This window comes from Nerophis ophidion, linkage group LG01 (assembly GCF_033978795.1).
Source record: "Nerophis ophidion isolate RoL-2023_Sa linkage group LG01, RoL_Noph_v1.0, whole genome shotgun sequence".
In the NCBI taxonomy this organism is placed as follows: Eukaryota; Metazoa; Chordata; class Actinopteri; order Syngnathiformes; family Syngnathidae; genus Nerophis; species Nerophis ophidion.
In genome coordinates, this window is record NC_084611.1 from 5436514 (window position 1) to 5461513 (window position 25000).

The 25000-nt window shown below is 41.0% G+C and overlaps 2 protein-coding genes across 5 annotated transcripts in view; both read right to left on the bottom strand.

Moving 5' to 3' along the window:
* Positions 1 to 25000, bottom strand: part of LOC133553184 (zinc finger protein OZF-like) — an 839429-nt gene that overhangs the window by 102370 nt on the left and 712059 nt on the right. The gene's annotated exons all lie outside the window — the stretch shown is intronic.
* Positions 1445 to 25000, bottom strand: part of LOC133543914 (gastrula zinc finger protein XlCGF57.1-like) — a 148755-nt gene continuing 125199 nt past the window's right edge. For 3 of the 4 annotated variants that reach the window (XM_061890612.1, XM_061890056.1, XM_061889225.1), the window contains one exon: positions 18164 to 23501. In XM_061890612.1, coding sequence (XP_061746596.1) covers positions 21958 to 23501 — 1544 coding nt within the window. In that variant the 3' untranslated portion in view covers positions 18164 to 21957. Of the gene's footprint in view, positions 3263 to 12594; positions 23502 to 25000 lie in introns of those variants that run through there. The other variant, XM_061892032.1, reaches the window with a different exon arrangement.

Consider the following 25000-nt stretch of genomic DNA (forward strand, 5'->3'; position numbering starts at 1 on the left):
AAAGGGGTGTACCTCGCCCCATCCTTTCTTGTGAAAGACTGAGCATTTTTTGGGAAGCTGTTTTTATACCCAATCATGGCACCCACCTGTTCCCAATTAGCCTGCACACCTGTCGGATGTTCCAAATAAGTGTTTGATGAGCATTCCTCAACTTTATCAGTATTTATTGCCACCTTTCCCAACTTCTTTGTCAAGTGTTGCTGGCATCAAATTCTAAAGTTAATGATTATTTGCACAAAAAAAAAAGGTTTATCAGTTTGAACATCAAATATGTTGTCTTTGTAGCATATTCAACTGAATATGGGTTGAAAATGATTTGCAAATCATTGTATTCTGTTTATATTTACATCTAACACAATTTCCCAACTCATATGGAAACAGGGTTTGTAGAACTCATGAGGGAATGTGGCATCATACACACATCAATCATCACTTTTTAGCTCACTTCTCTCTCACACCTGACATTACACTTCTATGAATTAACAACCTATTAGTACAAAATGGACCAAGTCATTTCTTACATGATCAAGCTTTGCTACCAAACATGAGCATTTAAAAGGTTTTTCTCCTCTAAGGGATCAAGGGCTGAACAATTTTAGAAAATGTTCCAATTGCTATTTTGTTCCTCATTTTTGCGAATTTGCAATTTTTTTTTTCAAGGTCGTCTTCTCATGTATTTTTCAAAAAACACAAGCTAAAAATCAATCAGCATTACCAAACACAGTATCAATTTTTTATTTTACGTATTGCACTCTTGCCCGCACAGCGCTTTTATTGTGAAGGCTGAACGTGTGTCGTTTTTCTTTGAGCTCGATCTTAATGTGTGACGGTGAGAAAAAGCTGGATGTTATTAAAGTGACTCCAAAAATCATGGCTGTCTTTCTTAATGTTAAAATGAAAACTGCACTTTTTTAAAAATGTTGACATCATCCACAATCTTTATGTGAGAGAAGCACACTTGTCTTTCCATTTTCTGTGCATTCTAAATAGTCAACAACTTCTAGCTTGAAGCAGCTAACAATGCAGGCAATGGGGATTTATCTTGTCCACCTATGAAGCATTCTACAATCATTTAAGACCACCAATTAAATTGTACATACAATTAGCATCAGAATAATTGTATCTAAGTTAGCACAAAACTTTGTGTTGCCATGACGTCCCGGCGAGCTGTCTTTGATCCTACCAAGAAAAAGGCTTGTAAAACTCCACTGCGCAGGACGGGAAGCAACATGAAGATGTTCAGTTTCTTTCTTCTATTGTAATCCACAGATTTTGCCTTGACCCAAAAACTACAAGGCGGAGAGGAAGCAGGGCCTGACTCCCTTCAAGGCAACCCTTTCTTTGATCTGTTGTAATCAAAGGCGATGGCTGTTTACAACCCCCATGCCTTAGAAACAGCTGTTGCCATGTAATCAGGGACAGTCCAAATAAAAAAGGCGAACAATCTTTGAGCCAAATTTAATGCTGTCTCTGTTCAATTCCTTTCTTCTTGTCTTGTTTAATAGATGTCATCAGTGTTTGAAGCTGACAATCAGTGACACACACATTCATAACACACAATGTTTAATTTAAGAATTTACAGTATCTTTGTCAATTTGAGCATTTTCTGTCAGTAATATATTTCCGGGGTGAATTGATTTCACAGAGCGCATAGCAACTTTGCGCTATTTCCATAAACAACAATAAAATCGAGAAAGGGTTCTGTGTTTGCTGCTACAAATCAAGGCAGACTTTGTGAGAGCTGACGATGACCACTACTTTGGAACAAATGAGGATCCAGAAACTAGTCTCTGCTAAAATGTTTTAAAACAAACTGAGCAAATAGTTTTTCTGTGTGTGTGTTCTCATGTGGCATTTCAGCAAACATGTCTTTGACTGCATACAGAATATCTGCAACGGTTCTCTTCAGGGGATGTGTATTTTGTCAATACAAAAACCTTTCACCATAAATTGGGTCTCTAAATATTTTTCTCCCGTGTGTGTTCTCGTGGGATGAGAAGTCATGTTACTTTGAGGAGAGCATTCACCACAAACAACTAGACGTTTTTCCTACTGTGTGTTCTTAGGTGATCGGACAAATGTGTCCTTTGAGTGTAACTTTTCTCACAAACTGAACAACTGAATGTTTTCTCTCCCGTGTGTTTCATTTCGTGCCGAGTCAACCCCTGTCTGTAGGAGAAGCTTTTGCTACAAAATGAACAATTAAAAGATTTTTCTCCAGTGTGTGTTCTCATGTGTTTGGTCAAATTGCCCCTGTGAGAAAAGCTTTTGCAGCAAACTGAACAATTGAATGGTTTTTCCCTGGTGTGCTTTCGCATGTGGACAATCAATTGTTTGTTTTGAGAAAAGCTTTTGCAACAAACTGAACAATGGAACGTTTTTTCTCCGGTGTGTGTTCTCATGTGTTGAGTTAAACTGCTCTTGTGGGAAAAGCTTTTACCGCAAACGGAACAATCAAATGGTCTTTCGCCTGTGTGCGTCCTCATGTGCTGAGTCAAACTGCTATTTTGAGAAAAACTGTTGCCGCAAACTGAACAAATAAAGGGTTTTTCTCCTGTGTGCGACCTCATGTGTTCAGTCAAACTGCTATTTTGAAAAAAGCTTTTACCGCAAACCGAGCAAGTGTATGGTTTTTCTCCCGTGTGTGTTCTCATGTGTTGTGTCAGATGGCTCTTTTGGGAAAAGTTTTTACCGCAAACTGAACAATCAAATGGTCTTTCTCCTGTGTGCGTTCTCATGTGTTGAGTCAAACTGCTATTTTGAGAAAAGCTTTTACCACAAACTGAACAATAAAATGTTTTTTCTCCTGCGTGTGTTCTCATGTGTTCCGTCAAATTGCTTTTGTTTGTACAATTTGTACCACAAACTAAACAACTCAAAATTGTTTTACAAGTCTTCTCTTTAGAGAAGTCGACGTGTTTGTTATCAGCGTGAGTCCTCATATCACCTTCACAGTCTGTATCGCTGCTCAAAGTTTCTTCAACATCATTTTCAGCCTCACTGTCTGATAGTGGAGCTAAGAGGTTGTCTACTTGTGGTTTCTCTTCATCATCTTCAGTCTTCACAGAGAAAATACTCAGTGGAAACTTGGTGTAATCAGCTTCCTCTCGTCCTAGAAGACACTCTCCCTCCTGAGTGATGCAGAGTTCCTCCTCTTCCCTTTTAATGTGAAATGGCTTTAAAGCTTCCTGCTTCAAAGTAGAGTTCTCCCCCCGCGACTGAGGCGGAGGTTCTTTAGGATGACCAATCAGCTGCTGGATGTCTGAGGAACACAAATAAGGTCAATGTGTTACGATACGATGCGTAATATTTGTGTTATTCACTATAGGCTAGGCAATTATATGATCCTAATTAATGACTGTTATTAATTTCAGGTTGATCACGGTGATGAGCTTTTAGCATACCAGGGTTTCCCGCAGCGCTTCGTTGTTAAGGCGGCCGCCTTAACAACAAAGGGTCAAGCCTAAACTAAAGTCTTAACAAGCTGCTCCGTTTAGTTCTGCCTCTGCCTCTGTCAGTACGTCTCTGCAGCACCCAGCATTGTCCCACCCACACAACCATCTGATTGGTTACAGGCAGAGTGGTAACAGCCAATCAGCAGTGCGTATTCAAATCACATGTAACATCCAATCAGCAGTGCGTATTCAGAGCGCATGCAGTCAATGCTCAGGCAGGCAGAGAGGAGAGACGGTGGGATGAGCAGAAAGGTGTTTAGCAGGTGAACATAATGCAGCGGGCTCTCCCAAAATCATCATAAACAATCCCCAGTAAGCTACCAGTAACATCACTATGAGCCCGTTGACGTTCTAGAAACATAAGCGGCAGCTCAGCTCACTCGCAGTCCTCGAGGCGAAGGCTAATTGGCTTTTAGCGTAACGTTAGCTCACTGTGCGGTGTGAGTTCGTGCGTGTGTGTGTGTGTTACGGACAGCAAAGCCCTGTCTGAGGGTAAGACAAGCATTATTGACCGACAGTTCACAACTAAGTTATTTCACTTTAGCTTTTTCTGTGTTGATTGAGCTGTGTTGAAGCAGCAAAAACGGGCATTATGTTAAATGAAAAGTTTTTGTCTCTGATAGTTGATATAACAATGTAAGTGCATCATAAAGCCTACATGAACTCCATAGTGTTCAGGGATGAATAGTCTCTCCTATTGCTATCGTATTGTATTGTGTTGGATCCATTATGGATTGAACTTTCACAGTATCATGTTAGACCCGCTCGACATCCATTGCTTTCCTCCTCTCCAAGGTTCTCATAGTCATCATTGTCACCGACGTCCCACCGGGTGTGAGTTTTCCTTGCCCTTATGTGGGCCTACCGAGGATGTCGTAGTGGTTTGTGTTGTGGTTTGTGCAGCCCTTTGAGACACTAGTGATTTAGGGCTATATAAGTAAACATTGATTGATTGATAATATTTGTTCAGCTCTAGTTACCTTAATCATTAGTAATGTAGCAGCCCAGTTTTGAATGGGAGGGTCCCTTCTATCACTTGTTGATAAAAATATAACATTTACATAACAAAAAACAACTACAGGCTTCCTAAATGCACGATGAGTTGAAAACATGTCAGCATGTGGCCCCACTTTTAACTATTTTCTTCAAACGCTTATTGCAAAGGCTTACTACAGTAAGTCATTAATTTGACTTGGAAAGTCATTATTTTAGTATCTCAGTTTTGTTTTTACTTTACAGAAAAAAACATCGAGATATATATCGTATATTGCCACTGCGATGAGGTGGAGACTTGTCCAGGGTGTACACCGTCTTCCGTCCGATTGTAGCTGGGATAGGCACCAGTGCCCCCCGCGACCACAAAGGCAATAAGAAGTAAAAAACGGATGGATATCGTATATTGCCATTCAGCAAAAACGAGCGGAAAACACAACCAAAAGTTGTAGGGTTGTTCATGCGACAAAGCCGGCCTACTTCACCACAGTCTGTAGTCTAGTTCCCCCCAGGCTGTGGTGGCGGCGACGAGGTGGAGACGTGATGGCGACAGGCCAAAGTTACACCGATCCTTACACCCACCCACCCTGTTACCCGCCCCTGGACAGTCACCACCTTAACTAACACATTTTCTGGGGGAAAAACTGCATACAATAACTCGGTCAAACATGGCGGACATGTTTGTTACAAGCTACCGCAGTAGTAAGCAGGCAGGATGCGACGGTACTTGGTATAATCCCGCACAAGATAATCAATCAATCAATGTTTATTTATATAGCCCCAAATCACAAATGTCTCAAAGGACTGCACAAATCATAACGACTACAACATCCTGGGAAGAACCCACAAAAGGGCAAGGAAAACTCACACCCAGTGGGCAGGGAGAATTCACATCCAGTGGGACGCCAGTGACAATGCTGACTATGAGAAACCTTGGAGAGGACCTCAGATAATTATTATTTGCAAAAAAATATAAAAGTTTGTCGGTTTGAACATCAAGTGTCTTGTCTTTGTAGCGTATTCAACTGAATGTGGGTTGAAAGGGATTTGCAAATCGTTGTATTCTGTTTGTGTTTGCATCTAGCACAATTTCCCAACTCATATGGAAACAGGGGTTGTATTTTTCCTGTAGGATGCCTCTTTGGGGGTGGTGTTCGTGTAGTGCAATTTCTGACCTTTTGTACCATATTTTGTGTCTGTCAAAGTCCGGAAAGAGAGCGAGGACACGACAGTAGTGGAATGTCTGCTCGTTTCTGTTTTTGGGGCGGCGTGGCGCAGTGGTAGAGTGTCCGTGCGCAACCCGAGCGTCCCTGGTTCAATCCCCACCTAGTACCAACCTCGTCACGTCCGTTGTGTCCTGAGCAAGACACTTCACCCTTGCTCCTGATGGGTGCTGATTAGCGCCTTGCATGGCAGCTCCCTCCATCAGTGTGTGAATGTGTGTGTGAATGGGTAAATGTGGAAGTAGTGTCAAAGCGCTTTGAGTACCTTGAAGGTAGAAAAGCGCTATACAAGTACAACCCATTTATTTATATTTATTTATAGATGTGGGCAACCCACCCCGCCCCCCCTCTAGGGGACCGAAACCAATGGATGTCGAGCGGGTCTAACATGATACTGTGAAAGTTCAATCCATAGTGGCTCCAACACAGCCGCGAGAGTTCAGTTCAAAGCGGATCTAAGACAGCAGCGAGAGTCCCGTCCACAGGAAACCATCTCAAGCGGAGGCGGATCAGCAGCGTAGAGATGTCCCCAACCGATACACAGGCGAGTGGTCCATCCTGGGTCCCGACGAGCGGTCCATCCTGGGTCTCGACTCTGGACAGCCAGTACTTCATCCATGGTCATCGGACCGGACCCCCTCCACAAGGGAGGGGGGGACATAGGAGAAAGAAAAGAAGCGGCAGATCAACTGGTCTAAAAAGGAGGTCTATTTAAAGGCTAGAGTATACAGATGAGTTTTAAGGTGAGACTTAAATAATCCGCCCTAATAGACCGTGGTCCTATATGTGTCTGGCTCCATCCATCCATCCATTTTTACCGCTCATTCCCTTTGGCGTGGCGGGGGGCACTGGTGACTATCTCAGCTACAATCGGGCGGGAGGCGGGGTACACCCTGGACAAGTCGCCACCTTATCGCAGGGCCAGACAACATTCACACTCACATTCACACACTGGGGCCCATTTAGTCCGGCTCCTTATTGTGACGTCTCGGTGGCATTGTGGTGACGAGTTCTTCTCTCGTGGGTGCAGCGGAAGATGGAACACAGCGTGAGGGTAGGGATAGGACTTTATTTATATAATAAAACAAACTAAGAACAAAAACAACTTGCACAAAGTCACTGACCAAAAACGAACAGAACTAGCTTGGGAGCTAGAAAGAACAAAGGGAGCTAGCGTGGAAGCTAGGGACATAAACAAACAAAATAGCATATAAGCTAACAAGTATACAAAAATAGATTTACCACAATGTTGGAAGAGCGGCGTCAGCTGTTGCGTGGAGCAAGCAAGAGTCCAAGACTGAATGTCAAACAGAGGCGGGCATATATAGGGAGAGAAATAATCAAGGGCAGGTGGGCGTGATCAAAGCAGAGACAGGTGACACTAAGGAGGTAACTATGACAACGGAAACAAAACCAGGAAGTGCCACAAAGAACTGAGGAAGACAAATACAAGACAGAATGTGATAAACAGAACCAACACCAGAATATGCCATGATCCAAGACGTGGATCATGACACTTATAACGTAATTAATGTCCACTCACTGTTGTGCCTCACACAGCTGGATGTGGAGCCCAAATATTAAATAATACTTTAATATTGATGATACATATCATACCTACAGCGTACACCATCCGGCTAGATACTGTGATATGATTGTTCATGTTTTTTTAGTCAGCACAGATTGTTGTCTGTTAGAATAATTATGTATGAGTTATCACAATACTCTTATGCTTAAAGGCCGTGGCTATAGTTATTATCAATTGTGCTCAAGTTGTACTTTTCTATCTGTGCAAGGACAAAACTTGTTGTCAGTCACAGCATGTGAAGGGTTGCCTCGCCGCAGATACTTTGTTGGTCTTAGCCCGCTAACAGCCAAGGACTTTGAGGACCTCAACGAAGATAAGACGACAGAACGCAGACGAAGCAGAGACAAGGCAATCGCATCATTTTATATGGCCCGCGTCAGTAAAGTACACTATCTTTTCCTACTAAAAGTATTCGGTCTTTCCATGTCGACGAAAAAAATGAAGTGCTGCATGCATTTGCATATATATTTAAAACCTAAATATTATTTAATAATGCAACAAATATGTTTTGAAGGCGGGCGTGGTGGGCGGGCTTACTGCAGGAGCGGGGTGTTGGAACACAGCTGACAGGTGATTAGATTGCCCAGCTGGGTCAGGAGCAGAAGTAGGAGGAGGGCTTGGAGAGAAGGAAGCATGCGAACACTAAGGAGGCCGACTGAAAAGTTGAGAATTGTGCTAAACCTTGATGAGCAATAAAATATTGTCAAGTTCTGAACGCCGGACTCCAGTCCAAGTGTGTGATCAGCAGAACCCACCAGGAGGCAACCTCCACATATGTTATCATGCATTCATTTTTTTTTGTAAACAAACATTTGAATATCTGCTTGATCCCCAATTTCCCTCTTGGTCTTGTCCTGTCTGCACTTGTTTTAAAGCCTCTTTCTCTGTGCTGTCCGCAAAATCTAAAATCCAGTCATGGAATTGATTCCTGGGAGAAATGGAGAATCATGTGCCTCTCAGTTCTTTCCATCGAGGACGTGGAAGACATCTACCTGTTTGGAACCGTGAATGGGTATTGCTCTGGTGTATCATCAAATTCGTAAGACGATGGCATCCACTCAAAGAGCCCTAAGGCGGTTTGTCGCAATGGAAGGCTTGGGTCGGGCTGTGGTATCACAGACTGTGGCGATTTCTGAACTGAATCGCATCATAGAAAAGCTTGTTGAAATGCGAAAATTGGATATGAGAGCAGCCAGCATGGACGAATAGACCAGACAAGCCATTGTAATGTCTGCTCGCTTGGAAAAACTAAAATCACAATCTACGAGTTGACCCCCTCGAATGGCCTTGACGCTGCAACAACAGGAGCCGGCTGTTCTGAAAACATCCCCGCCGAGGACTCCTCAATGATGAACGCTTTTGACCTCCCTCCCTCCTCAACCAGACCTGGGAGTCAAACTTTGCTTGCATTGCATGCATAAAGGCCCCAGGCCTATGGACACAACATCTCTACAGCCAAGACAACGGGCATATATGCACACCCCACGTTTTCACTACAGCTTGATTCCCTTCGGAGTGATGGACGGTTGAGTAGCGTTTTTTTAGCGACAGCCAGCCTCCATGGATCCAACTCCCCACCTCTGTTGCGAGTTGTTGTGATTATATGTAACATGTTTATGTGTGCTATGGCAAATTAATTTTTTCCCCCTTTTACTCAGTATGGATCCCATCCCGAGTGTCCAGCCTTTGACTGATATCTTTTTACTCATCCCCTCTTCCCAAATATCACCTTTTCCCGACCTTTTTTAAGGAGGGCCGTAAGTGGCTGATCCGTTGGCGGTCCTGTTTTTGTCTCCCTGTAATGTATGACTGCTCTTAGTGGGACTGTGCCGAAAATGTAATTTCAGTTCTTATATATCTTGACCATGTTAAAGAATGGACAATAAACCGCATCTTGAATATTTATCTTGAATTTAACAAATATGTTATCATACATTCAGATTTTTAGGCCCCAGGCCTATGGACACCACATCTCTACACCCAAGACGACGGGCATATATACACACCCCACGTTTTCACTACAGCTTGATTCCTTCGGAGTGATGGACGGCTGAGTAGCGTTTTTTAGCGACAGCCAGCCTCCATGGCTCCAACTCCCCACCTCTGTTGCGAGTTGTTGTGATTATATGTAACATGTTTATGTGTGCTATGGCAAATAAATGTTTTCCCCCTTGGACTCAGTATGGATCCCATCCCGAGTGTCCAGCCTTTGACTGATATTTTTTTACTCATCCCCCCTTCCCCAATATAACCTTTTTCCGACCTTTTTTAAGGAGCGCCGTAAGTGGCTGATCCGTTGGCGGTCCTGTTTTTGTTTCCCTGTAATGTATGTCTGCTCTTAGTGGGACTGTGCCGAAAATGTAATTTCAGTTCTTATATATCTTGACCATGTTAAAGAATGGACAATAAACCGCATCATGAATATTTATCTTGAATTGAAGAAATATGTTATCATACATTCAGATTTTTTTTTTGTAAACGAACAATTGAATATCTGCTTGATTTGTGGTTTCAAAGCGAGTTTGTAAAAATTGTAATCATAGATTTTCAGGTCAAATCCTGGCAATTGAATGATCGTCTTTTTACGGTAAAATAAACGGTGATTCCATTTTCCTATATACAGTAATACACCGGAACAACAGTAACCATAGAATTTCAAAGAAACAAAACAAGAACAATCTTACAGTACAGTTACATTCACAGTAATAACCCAGCAGGAGCAAGACATTGAAACAACAGAGAACTTGTTTGAATCAGGTCCTGACGTTGAGCAGCTCAAACATAACGTTGAAATAACATGCTTTTTGACAACGTTTAATCAATGTCAGGTTGTGACGTTGATTTGACCATTGAATTTTGGTCATTTTCCAACCAATATTATAAAACACATATTCAACATTAAAACATGCTTTTTGAAAAATGTTTGTTTAAAGGCCGACTGAAATGAGATGTTCTTATTCAAACGGGGATAGCAGGTCCATTCTATGTGTCATACTTGATCATTTCGCGATATTGCCATATTTTTACTGAAAGGATTTAATAGAGAACATCCACGATAAAGTTCGCAACTTTCGGTCCTAAGAGAAAAGCCTTGCCTCAACCGGAAGTCGCAGACGATGATGTCACCCGTGTGATGGCTCCTCACATATTCACATTGTTTTTAATGGGAGCCTCCAACAAAAAGTGCTATCCAACGACGTGGATCCAACGTTAGACAATATAACTATTTTGCAATGTTGTCTCAGGAGCAGTTTTAAAGGACATGTATGTATCATCGACATTGTATCAATGACTTGTGTCTGCTGGGAAGTTAAGTTAAAGGCCTACTGAAATTAGATTTTCTTATCCAAAGGGGATAGCAGGTCCATTCTATGTGTCATAATTGATCATTTCGCCATATTGCCATATTTTTGCTGAAAGGATTTAGTAGAGAACATCCACGATAAAGTTTGCAACTTTTGGTGCTGATAAAAAAGCCTCGCCTGTACCGGAAGTAGCAGACGATGTGCGCGTGACGTCACGGGTTGTGGAGCTCCTCACATCTGAACATTGTTTACAATCATGGCCACCAGCAGCGAGAGCGATTCGGACCGGAGAAAGCGACAATTTCCCCATTAATTCGAGCGAGGATGAAAGATTCGTGGATGAGGAAAGTGAGAGTGAATGACTAGAAAAAAAAAGAAAAAAAAAGATTAGAGGGCAGTGGGAGCGATTCAGATGTTATTAGACACATTTACTAGGATCATTCTGGAAAATCCCTTATCTGGTTATTGTGTTACTAGTGTTTTAGTGAGATTATATGGTCGTACCTGTACAACCTGAAGGTCGGCCCCGCACCTTTCTTCAGCACCAGTCGACGGGTGGTGGCAATGCCCATCTTTGCCCTTCGCAAGGGACCCTCTTCGAAACACGATCTTTCGAAATGATCGCTGCATAATACACTGTACTTTGTGTGTGTGGTCCAATCCAACCGTGTTCGCTTGACATCTCTGTTCCATAGTAAAGCTTCACCGTCATCTTTCGGGAATGTAAACAATGAAACACCGTCAGTGTTTGTGTTGCTAAAGCCGGCCGCAATACACCGCTTCCTACCTACAGCTTTCTTCTTTGATGTCTCCATTGTTCATTGAACCAATTGCAAAAGATTCAGCAACACAGATGTCCAGAATACTGTGGAATTTTGTGATGAAAACAGCCGACTTGAGCTGGGAACGACGCTGGAACAAAATGTCCTCGACAATCTGTGACGTCACGCGCACGCGTCATCATACCGGGACGTTTCAGCAGGATATTTCGGCGCGAAATTTAAAATTGCAATTCAGTAAACTAAAAAGGCTGAATTTGCATGTGTTGCAATGTTAATATTTCATCATTGATATATAAACTATCAAGGCTGCGTGGTCGCTAGTAGTGGCTTTCAGTAGGCCTTTAAAAAGTGAAAGTACCAATGATTGTCACACACACAAACTAGGTGTGGTGAAATTTGTCCTCTGCATTTGACCCAACCCCCCTTGTGAAGTGAGGGGAGCAGTGGGCAGCAGCGGTGCGGCGCCTGGATATCATTTATGGTGATTTAACCCCCAATTCCAACACTTGATGCTGAGTGCCAAGCAGGGAGGGAATCAATCAATCAATCAATCAATCAATGTTTACTTATATAGCCCTAGATCACTAGTGTCTCAAAGGGCTGCACAAACCAAAACCACATCCTCGGTAGGCCCACATAAGGGCAAGGAAAACTCAAACCCAGTGGGAGGTCGGTGACAATGATGACTATGAGAACCTTGGAGAGGACGAAAGCAATGGGTCCCACTTTTTTATAGACTTTGGTATGACTGGGCCACGGTTTGAACTCCCAACCTACCGATCTCAGTTCGGAGACTAACCACTAGGCCACTGTACGCTGTACATTTGACTGTAAAATTGTGGCGAATGGGCTGTCATTTTTTCCTGTAAAATATATATTCTTTTACAGCATATCAAAAATGGAATTGTACAAGTCAAATCACTGTTTTTACTACAAAATTTGGCAACTGAGCGGGGTACCGTTTATTCCATACTTGGAGGAAATGACAAACGTAGAAGTTCGCCGAAAAAACAAACAAACATCTCTTCTTTCACATCATTATTTTCTTTACACAAGCGCTTCTTTTGCTCTTCCACTTTCTTCATTTTGACTTTTGCATTCTTTCATCTTCTTTGATGTGAACACCACTGCCTTCTTCAAGCTGACAATTATCTCTTTGATTACATTGTTGAAAAGTCGGCTAATTCTTCACGAATGCTTTCTTTATGCCTTAAATTAGCTTCCAATTTACAAAAAACTTCCACTCACCTTCATCTTTGGTCTTTATCTCCTTTGCTGATTCTCTTTCACTTTCTCTTTGACATGACGTCGCCATCTTAGCATAGCAGTAGTCGTCCATCTTCTATCACGTCTTCAATCTTCACTTCAGGTCACACTCCGTCGCTACAACCTCAACTTTTGTTCGTGGGCTCTGGAAAAAATGAACATTTAAGAATCTACGTGGCCGTTAGTTCATACATGTTGTAATCGTAGCCGTCCAGTCCGCCATGTTGGTCGCCACCAAAGCCGTTCACTTGCTCGACTCGTTTGCGCATGCGCCAGAAGTCAACCACTTCCGGTCCTTACTCTTTTTCTTCTTCTATTGGCTTAATCGTGCTGACGAGACGCGTGGCCGCCATCTTGGAGTGGTGATCCGCTCCACTCACTGCAATTCATTTGTCAGGAGCAATGAACTGTCAGAGCATCTTACCTCACTGAATACCACTCATTTTCACCCCGTTTTTCCTTATACGTGTAGCTATGATAAAGGAAACATGTTTTATTATTCATACTTTGCTTAAAATTAATAGAATATTCATATATTGTGGCAAATGCAAGAAACAGAACGTTGTCTCTTCAAGGTCTTTATTGTAGACTGCCAACATGAGAATAGCATCAACACAACACAACATGCACTTTTTAAGTGTTCTCCCAAAACGCAAACCACACTCCTTCTCTGAGTGTGAGCATGGTCCTAGTGCCCGCCTCAATATGCTATAAGTCACTAGACGTCCCAGATCAAAACAGGCAATATAATCCCAGAAAAGGGGGGAAAAAACAGTCAGCTATTTTTAAATTGAAGAAACAATATGATGAGGTTATATATAAATGCTTATATCCTACATAAACAATGTATGAATACATTAGATATCTAGTTATCTTATAGACTGTATCTCTGTTGAGAGTTTATTCTGTCTTGACACTTTGTATTGATATTTTCTATTACATTCTTCCCTTAAATCATCATGTTTACACTGATTGTTTTATATGGATTTTTTTTAATGTATGTCCCTTTGGATAAAAGCGTCAGATACTTCAACATAAACATATATAAACACCTGAAAGTCGTTACATCTTTATATAGCACCCTCTACACAAAGTGAGAGTCCAGTCCATAGTGGATCTGACCTAATAGTGACTTAAATGCTTCTAATGTTAAATGTTCAATAAAAAATGAAAATAAAAACTATTTTTCTTCTCCTCTGTTCTTATTTATTCTGCCCGACATGCTTTCTTGACAGGAAGTTGACAATTGTATTGTACCAGTTTGTCCTTTTTTCAAGTGTTTGCGGGAGCTGCAATGCATGATGGGAAACTCATCTTCCGGTCCGACACACAGTGAACGTTCCTCACTCGTCGTGTCTTTCAGCCTTCACATGCTTCATAAAACAAAGGTTGCAAGTAAATGAGTAGTTTGAAAGTTAAAGTGACCAGACTGTGTGACTTTTAAGAGCTTCGTGTGCATTATAGAGATATTTTTGTGACGTCACTGCTGCGACTGAATTATCATCCGGTTTGTTGCCATCTAGTGGTTATTTTGGGTACAGCAGCCGGTCTGGTTTTTCACAGATGAATTGGTACCCGCTCTTTGGTAAAAGTGCCTCCGACTACTCGCCTCCATGACGGCGAATACATTTATGCAATAAAACAATAAGAATAGATTCACAACTCACTTTAATTTCTTGGTAAGGTCGAGGCCCCTTCTGTACTGACGTCACATTCTGTTTGCTGCACAGTAGTGAAGTGAATTATATTTATATAGCGCTTTTCTCTAGTGACTGAAAGCGCTTTACACAGTGAAACCCATCATCTACATCTTAAAGTTCTATTTAAACCAGCGTGGGTCAAGTGTCTCAACCGCTGTGACTTGGGTTGCGGCAGCAGGAATCGAACCTCGGACCTTTTAACACTGATCCAGGTCTCGCTATTTTGATATCAAAACACTGATCCAGGTCTAGCTAATTTGATATCAAAAGGACAACCCAGGTCTAGCGAATCTAACATCAAAAGACTGATCTAGGTCTTGCTAATTTGATATAATTTGGTATCAATTGATATCAAAATACTGATGCAGGTCTCGCTAATTTGTTACCTTTGATATCAAAACATTGATCCAAGTTTCGCTAATTTAATATCAAAACACTGATCCGGGTCTCGCTAATTTGATTTAGATTGATTGACTGAGACTTTTATTAGTAGCTTGCACAGTACAGTGCATATTTTGTACAATTGACCAATAAATGATATCATTTGGTATCAAAACACTGATCTATGGTCTCACTAATTGGGTATCAAAACACTGATCCAGGTCTCTTTAATTTGATATCAAAACACTGATCCAAGTCTCCCTAATTTTATATCAAAACACTGATCCAGGTCTCGCTAATTTGATATAATTTGGTTTGAAAACACTGATACAGGTCTCGCAAATTTAGTATCAAAACACTGATCCAAGTCTCGCTAATTTGGTATTAAAACACTGATCCAAGTCTCGCTAATTTGATATCAAAACACTGATCCAGGTCGTGCTAATTTGATATCAAAACACTGACTCAGGTCTCGATAATTTGATATCAAAAGACTGATCCAGGTCTGGCTAATTTGATATGAAAAGACTGATCCAGGTCTGGCTAATTTGATTTGAAAACACTGACTCAGGTCTCGATAATTTGATATCAAAAGACTGATCCAAGTCTGGCTAATTTGATATGAAAAGACTAATCCAGGTCTGGCTAATTTGATATGAAAAGACTGATCCAGGTCTGGCTAATTTGATATGAAAAGACTAATCCAGGTCTGGCTTATTTGATATGAAAAGACTGATCCAGGTCTGGCTAATTTGATATGAAAAGACTGATCCAGGTCTGGCTAAATTGATTTGAAAACACTGACTCAGGTCTCGATAATTTGATATCAAAAGACTGATCCAGGTCTGGCTAATTTGATATGAAAAGACTAATCCAGGTCTGGCTAATTTGATATGAAAAGACTAATCCAGGTCTGGCTAATTTGATATGAAAAGACTGATCCAGGTCTGGCTAATTTGATATGAAAAGACTGATGCAGGTCTGGCTAATTTGATATGAAAAGACTGATCCAAGTCCGGCTAATTTGATTTAAAAACACTGACTCAGGTCTCGATAATTTGATAGCAAAAGACTGATCCAGGTCTGGCTAATTTGATATGAAAAGACTAATCCAGGTCTGGCTAATTTGATATGAAAAGACTAATCCAGGTCTGGCTAATTTGATATGAAAAGACTGATCCAGGTCTGGCTAATTTGATATGAAAAGACTGATCCAGGTCTGGCTAATTTGATATGAAAAGACTGATCCAGGTCTGGCTAATTTGATATGAAAAGACTGATCCAGGTCTGGCTAATTTGATATGAAAAGACTGATCCAGGTCTGGTTAATTTGATATGAAAAGACTAATCCAGGTCTGGCTAATTTGATATGACAAGACTGATCCAGGTCTGGCTAATTTGATATGAAAAGACTGATCCAGGTCTGGCTAATTTGATATGAAAAGACTGATCCAAGTCCGGCTAATTTGATTTAAAAACACTGACTCAGGTCTCGATAATTTGATAGCAAAAGACTGATCCAGGTCTGGCTAATTTGATATGAAAAGACTAATCCAGGTCTGGCTAATTTGATATGAAAAGACTGATCCAGGTCTGGCTAATTTGATATGAAAAGACTAATCCAGGTCTGGCTAATTTGATATGAAAAGACTGATACAGGTCTGGCTAATTTGATTTGAAAACACTGACTCAGGTCTCGCTATTTTGATATCAAAAGACTGATCCAGGTCTGGCTAATTTGATATGACAAGACTGATCCAGGTCTGGCTAATTTGATATGAAAAGACTAATCCAGGTCTGGCTAATTTGATATGACAAGACTGATCCAGGTCTGGCTAATCTGATATGAAAAGACTGATCCAGGTCTGGCTAATTTGATTTGAAAACACTGACTCAGGTCTCGATAATTTGATATCAAAAGACTGATCCAGGTCTGGCTAATTTGATATGAAAAGACTGATCCAGGTCTGGCTAATTTGATATGAAAAGACTGATCCAGGTCTGGCTAATTTGATATCAAAAGACTGATCCAGGTCTGGCTAATTTGATATGAAAAGACTGATCCAGGTCTGGCTAATTTGATATGAAAAGACTGATCCAGGTCTGGTTAATTTGATATGAAAAGACTAATCCAGGTCTGGCTAATTTGATATGACAAGACTGATCCAGGTCTGGCTAATTTGATATGAAAAGACTGATCCAGGTCTGGCTAATTTGATATGAAAAGACTGATGCAGGTCTGGCTAATTTGATATGAAAAGACTGATCCAGGTCTGGCTAATTTGATATGAAAAGACTGATCCAGGTCTGGCTAATTTGATATGAAAAGACTGATCCAGGTCTGGCTAATTTGATATGAAAAGACTGATCCAAGTCCGGCTAATTTGATTTAAAAACACTGACTCAGGTCTCGATAATTTGATATGAAAAGACTGATCCAGGTCTGGCTAATTTGATATGAAAAGACTGATCCAGGTCTGGCTAATTTGATTTGAAAACACTGACTCAGGTCTCGCTATTTTGATATCAAAAGACTGATCCAGGTCTGGCTAATTAGATACGAAAAGACTGATGCAGGTCTGGTTAATTTGATATGAAAAGACTAATCCAGGTCTGGCTAATTTGATATGACAAGACTGATCCAGGTCTGGTTAATTTGATATGAAAAGACTGATGCAGGTCTGGCTAATTTGATATGAAAAGACTGATCCAGGTCTGGCTAATTTGATATGAAAAGACTGATGCAGGTCTGGTTAATTTGATATGAAAAGACTAATCCAGGTCTGGCTAATTTGATATGACAAGACTGATCCAGGTCTGGCTAATTTGATATGAAAAGACTGATGCAGGTCTGGCTAATTTGATATGAAAAGACTGATCCAAGTCCGGCTAATTTGATTTAAAAACACTGACTCAGGTCTCGATAATTTGATAGCAAAAGACTGATCCAGGTCTGGCTAATTTGATATGAAAAGACTGATCCAGGTCTGGCTAATTAGATTTGAAAACACTGAATCAGGTCTCGATAATTTGATATGAAGACTAATCCAGGTCTGGCTAATTTGATATGAAAAGACTGATCCAGGTCTGGCTAATTTGATATGAAGACTAATCCAGGTCTGGCTAATTTGATATGAAAAGACTGATCCAGGTCTGGCTAATTTGATTTGAAAACACTGACTCAGGTCTCGATAATTTGATATCAAAAGACTGATCCATGTCTGGCTAATTTTATATAAAAAGACTAATCCAGGTATTTCTAATTTGATTTGAAAAGTCTAATCGAGGTATTGCTAATTTGATATATGTTCTAAAATATGTTCTAAACCAAAAATCACTTCATATTCTTTACTGCCACCTTGTGTTACATATCGGAGTTATTGTGTAGAAATATGGGGAAATAAGTACAAAAGTACACTTCATTCACTAACGCTGTTACAAAAAAAAAGAACAATTAGAATAAAACATAATGTTGGATGTAGAAAACATACAAACATTTTATTTATTGAATCACAAGTAATGAAATTCAAGGACTTGGTGCATTGGCAAACATCTAAAATGTACAACAATTCTTCTCAAAAAAAAAGAGGAAAATATAACCTTTGAGGAAAATCTTGTTCAAAACATTTGTATGCATGTACAACACTTAAGACTTTTAGCATATCCATATGTGGAATTAAATGATGTCATGGATTTACCAAAGAATTTAAACTGTGTACAAGTATGATTGAGTTTAAAAACTTAATTCAAACTACAAGTCTTCACAAAGTACAAAGAATTATGATAAACATCTTAAAAAAAAACAATCTCATTCATCTCCTGGGCGAACCGTAAATTACATAACTATTTATTGTTGAAAACTTTAGTTATAGTGTATATGTCTAATGTTAATTTCGTATTTAATATTTGTTTACTCACGGTATATTCAATGTTCCCATTTATTTACTCACTGTTCTGTTACAAACAGAGCACAAGGAAATGGGATAAAACTGCTATATGAACTTTTTGAAGTTGAGTATACAGAGGATGAACTTGGAGGAAGAGTGAGACAATAGAGCGGACGGAAGCAGAGAGAGTGAGGTTGGCGTGACTTTGGCACTGCAAATGTGGAGCTTGGAGCCAAAATGTATCGACATAAATGGTGTGCTTACCCAAAGTCAATTTAAAATAACCAAACACACACATGTCCATCGAATAAGTCACTTTAATATCGATCGTGATACACGCAGCATGTTATGCGCGTTCATACGACTACAGTGCGTACACTGCCAAGCTAGTTGTTTACAAACAAAACATGAAATGTGGGCTGATACTTTACAGATTCTGTAATATGATTGTTCATGTTAGATTAATGTCCTATCACATTGTGTTGTGCATTACAAACTCAAAACGCCATTCAGCTGGTGATCCAGAAGCTAGCTTATCTCTTGGCTAATACCGTAGCACGCCGATGGGTTACTACGCTAGAAAAAAAAATGCTACTCGGTAATCAGTCTTACAATAACAATGTAGCTACAGCTTGGTTACTACACAGGCTAAAGAACGTAAACTGAGTATTTTTGAAAGTTTTTAAATGCGTTTTTAAAGTGATTTAGTGGTAGAATTAATAATTAGCTGCCTTGCTAGCCACGTAGAATGAGCCGATTTTTACGTTAAAATGAAAAAAAACCAAGTTCTTGTCTCTCATAAAGATTGTGAACGAGAGGTAAAATTCCTTTTAAATTCACAAGAAGGAAAATAATTGCTTGGGTTAGAACATGTTAACACTTTCTTGAAGAGAGACAAAGCTGGGTGTTATTAAAGTGACTCGGGATATCGTGGCTGTCTTGTTTCCTGTTTTAGGGAAAACTGCAGTTTATTTATCAATTTTATCAATCAATCAATGTTTACTTATATAGCCCTAAATCACTAGTGTCTCAAAGGGCTGCACAAACCACTACGACATCCTCGGTAGGCCCACATAAGGGCAAGGAAAACTCACACCCAGTGGGACGTCGGTGACAATGATGACTATGAGAACCTTGGAGAGGAGGAAAGCAATGGATGTCGAGCGGGTCTAACATGATACTGTGAAAGTTCAATCCATAATGGATCCAACACAGTCGCGAGAGTCCAGTCCAAAGCGGATCCAACACAGCAGCGAGAGTCCCGTCCACAGCAGGGCCAGCAGGAAACCATCCCAAGCGGAGGCGGATCAGCAGCGCAGATATGTCCCCAGCCGATACACAGGCAAGCAGTACATGGCCACCGGATCGGACCGGACCCCCTCCACAAAGGAGAGTGGGACATAGGAGAAAAAGAAAAGAAACGGCAGATCAACTGGTCTAAAAAGGGAGTCTATTTAAAGGCTAGAGTATACAAATGAGTTTTAAGGTGAGACTTAAATGCTTCTACTGAGGTGGCATCGCGAACTGTTACCGGGAGGGCATTCCAGAGTACTGGAGCCCGAACGGAAAACGCTCTATAGCCCGCAGACTTTTTTTGGGCTTTGGGAATCACTAATAAGCCATTGTCCACAGATCCTCATGTAAGAGAAGCACAACCGTCTTTCCATTTTCTGTGCATTCTAAAAAGTCGGTAACTGTTGTGGGGCTTCATCTATTCTACCAATAAAGCCTTCAAAATTCATTTAAAATGGAAAACATCATTTATATATATATATATATATATATATATATACACAATTAGTGACAAACAAATTAATCATAACCTTAAAGTGTCCGCCCTGAGATGGGTAGGTTGTGAGTTCGAACCCCGGCCGAGTCATACCAAAGACTATCAAGGGTTGGAATTGAGGGTTAAATCACCAAAAATGATTCCCGGGCGTGGCCACCAGTGCTCCCCTCACCTCCCAGGGGGGTGATCAAGGGTGATGGGTCAAATGCAGACAATCATTTCGCCACAATTAGTGTGTGTGAGACTATCATTGGTCCTTGAACTTAAATAATTACAGTATTTTGGTCATGTTCGACATTTTTTGTCAGAAATGTAATACCTGGATCAGGTGTGTCAAACTCAAATACAGAGTGGGACAACATTTTAAACGGAACAAGGTTGACAAAATGAACCTTTTAATAGGGACCCAAAGAAGTTTTGCATTAAATATTGAACAAGCAAGGCTTATATAACTTTAGTGACATGCAAAATCCAGTTTCAAATAATATTAATAATATTAATAATTAAAAAAATATCAACCGCATATTAAATAAAATTTAAATAAAAATGTTATGCCTTTTTTTTCTATTTGCAATCTTCTGAGGTAAATCTAAAAAAAAAAATTTCCACAGGCTAATAATACATTTGAAAATAAAATAACAATAACGAATGAACCAAACATTCAAGCCTTGAAGTAGCAAGAGAAAATGCATGAATAAAACATTAATTATTGGTCAGTTTGCTGGAAGTTTCCCGGAAGAGTTAGTGCTGCAGGGGGTTCTGGGTATTTGTTCTGTTGTGTTACGGTGCGGATGTTCGCCCGAAATGTGTTTGCCATTCTTGTTTGGTGTGGGTTCACATATTTGTAACAGTGCTAAAGTTGTTTATACGGCCACCCTCAGTGTGACCTGTATGGCTGTTGACCAAGTATGCTTGCATTCACTTGTGTGTGTATGTAAAAGCCACAAATATGTGACACGCTGTTAGTATGGAGGAAAAGCGGACGTGACGACAGGTTGTAGAGAACGCTAAAGGCAGTTCCTTAAATGCACGCCCCCAATATAGTTGTCCAGGTGGAAATCGGTAGAAATTCGGGAGAATGGTTGCCCCGGGAGGGGCACTGAACTTCGGGAGTCTACCGGGAAAATTAGGAGGGTTGGCAAGTATGAGTATTAGCGGTGAATGCGGCACCGACGCTGTATAACACCGGCGGGCCAGCTCTAATGCTAAATTGATATTGCCTCAAGGGCCAAATTAAATTACACGGCGGGCCAGAGTTTGACACCCATGACAGGGATTCATATTGCAAAGCATTTTTACACGACTTCCATCAACAAAAAATGGCATCGGGAGAGAGTTCTGTGTTTGCTGCCACTCATCATGGCAGATTTTGTGAGCGCTGACGACACCGACTTACAAATGAGGACCCAGAACCGAATAATTATGTTCCTACTGTATGCGTACTCATCAAATTAAACTTCATTTTACCTTGGACAGGAGGATAACTCTCACAGTGTACTAAACCTAATTATTTCGACTGCTGTGCGATCTCGGGTGACCACGCAATTGTCCCATTTCAGTGCCTGAAATTAAACAGCTAAATGGTTTTTCATCCTGTGTGTTTCATTTTGTGCCGAGTCAAACTTAGTCTATGAGAAAAGCTTTTACTGCAAACGGAGCAACTAAATGGTCTTTCTCCAGTGTGCGTTCTCATATGGTCGGTCAAATTGCCCTTATGAGAAAAGGTTTTACAGCAAACTGAACAATTAAAGGGTCTTTCTCCTGTGTGCGTTCGCATGTGTTGAGTCAAATGGCATTTTTTAGTAAAGCCCTTATCGCAAACTGAGCAATTAAACTGCTTTTCTCCTGTGTGCATGCTCATGTGCACGGGTAATTCTCTCCTTCGAGAAAACCTTTTACCACAAACTGAACAATTAAATTTTTTTTGTCCTGTGTGCTTTCTCATGTGTTCGGTCAAACTGCTCTTGTGAGAAAAGTTTTTACCACAAACTGTACAGTTGAACTGCTTTTCTCCCGTGTGTGTTGTCATGTGTTGAGTCAAACTGTTTTTGTGAGTGAAGTTTTTACCACAAACTAAACAATCAAAGGGTTTTTCTCCCGTGTGTGTTCTCATGTGTTGAGTCAAACTGCTGTTTTGAGAAAAGCTTTTACCGCAAACTGAACAATTAAATAGTTTTTCTCCTGTGTGTGTTGTCATGTGTTGAGTCAAATGGCACTGTAAAGTGAAGCTTTTACTGCAAACTGAACAATCGAAGGGTTTTTCTCCTGTGTGCGTTCTCATGTGTCGAGTCAAACTGCTAGTTTGAGAAAAGCTTTTACCGCACACTGAACAAATAAATAGTTTTTCTCCTGTGTGTGTTCTCATGTGTGGAGTGAAACTGCTCTTGTGAGAAAATGTTTTACCACAAACAGAACATTCAAATGGTCTCTCCCCTGTGTGCGTTCTCATGTGTTGTATCAAACTGCTTGTTTGAGAAAAGCTTTTACTGCAAACTGAACAATTAAACGGCTTTTCTCCGGTGTGTGTTCTCATGTGTTGGGTCAAACTGCTTTTGTGAGAAAAGTTTTTGGCACAAACGGAACAATCAAATGGTCTTTCTCCAGTGTGTGTTCTCATGTGTTGAATTAAAACGCTATTTTGAGAAAAGCTTTTGCCGCAATTTGAACAGTTAAATGGTTTTTCTCCCGTGTGTGATCTCATGTGTTGAGTCAAAAGGCTCTTTTTAGTACATATTGTGCCACAAACTAAACAGCGCAAATTATTTTTACATGTCTTCTTTTTAGAGTGTTTGTTGTCAGTGTGAGTCCTCATATCACCTTCAGAGTCTGTATCGCTGCTCAAAGAATCTTTAACCTCTTCTTCAGCCTCACTATCTGATAGTGGAGCCAAGTGGTTGTCTGGTTGTGGTTTCTCTTCATCATCTTCAGTCTTCACAGAGACAATACTCAGTGGAAACTTGGTGGGATCAGCTTCTTCCTGCCCTAGAAGACACTCTTCCTTCTGAGTGATCCATAGTTCCTCTTCTTCCTTTTTAATGTGAGGTGGCTGTGAAGCCTCCTGCTTCAAAGTGAGGCTCCCGCCCTGCCGTTGAGGCGCAAGTTCTTCATGATGACCGATCAGCTGCTGGACATCTGGGGAACACAAATATGTTCGATGTGTTTTGTTACGATGGATAATTTCTGTGTTGCACATAAGTTTGGCCGGTTAATGATTGTGATACACTCCAGATCGATCTCAGTGGGCAGCTGTTAGCATAGTTAAATAACTCAAACATGGCGGAAATGTCTGTCACGAGATACTAATTCTGCACGAGACAATCAGCCCAATAAGCTCCAACAGTGGAGTGCCATCTCCGGGTTGGAGAGGAGACCCTGCCCCAAGTGGAGGAGTTCAAGTACTTAGGAGTCTTGTTCACGAGTGAGAGAAGAGTGGATCGTGAGATCGACAGGTGGCGTCTTCAGTAATGCGGACGCTGTATCGATCCGTTTTGATGAAGAAGGAGCTGAGCCGGAAGGAAAAGCTCTCAATTTAACGGTCAATCCACGTTCCCATCCTCACCTATGGGCATGAGCTTTGGGTTATGACCAAAAAGGACAAGATCATGGGTACAAGCGGCCCAAATGAGTTTCCTCCGCCGGGTGGCGGGTCTCTCCCTTAGAGATAGGGTGAGAAGCTCTGTCATCCGGGAGGAACTCAAAGTAAAGCCGCTGCTCCTTCACATGGAGAGCAGCCAGACGAGGTAGTTCGGGCATCTGGTCAGGATGCCACCTGAACGCCTCCCTAGGAAGGTGTTTCGGGTACGTCCGACCAGTAGGAGGCCACGGGGAAGACCCAGGACACGTTGGGAAGATAAGGTCTCCCGGCTGTCCTGGGAACGCCTTGGGATCCTCCGGGAAGAGCTGGACGGAGTGGGTGGGGAGAGGAAAGTCTGGGCTTCCCTGCTTAGGCTGCTACCCCCGCGACCCGTCCTCGGATAAGCGGAAGAAGATAGATGGCTAAATGGACAATGATTATATTATTACTTTGACATTATTTACATGGCTCCCGCAATGTAAATAATGTCTAATCACCGCTGTGTTGCTTCCCCTTTACATAGCTGGAAATGGAGCCCGGAAGAACGAAATAAAGAAATATGGCCAACACTAGCAAGGAAGTTAAAGGGGAACATTATCACAATTTCAAAAGGGTTAAAAACAATAAAACTCAGTTCCCAGTGGCTTGTTGTATTTTTTGAAGTTTTTTTTCAAAATGTTACCGGTCTCGGAATATCCCTAAATAAAGCTTTAAAGTGCCTTATTTTCGCTCTCTGCGAAGACACTGGCCATTTCCCTGTGATGTCACACAGTGCTGCCAATGTAAACAAACAATGGGAATACCACAGCAAGATATAGTGACATTAGCTCGGATTCAAACTCGGATTTCAGCGACTTAAGCGATTCAACAGATTACGCATGTATTGAAACAGATGGTTGGAGTATGAAAATATTGAAGAAGAAACTGAAGCTATTGAGCGAATAGCTATTGACGCTATTCATAGCCATAGCATGGCCGAATAGCTGCGTTAGCATCGCCGGTAAAATGTGCGGACCAAACGATCAGGACTTTCGCATCTTTTGACACTGGAGCAACT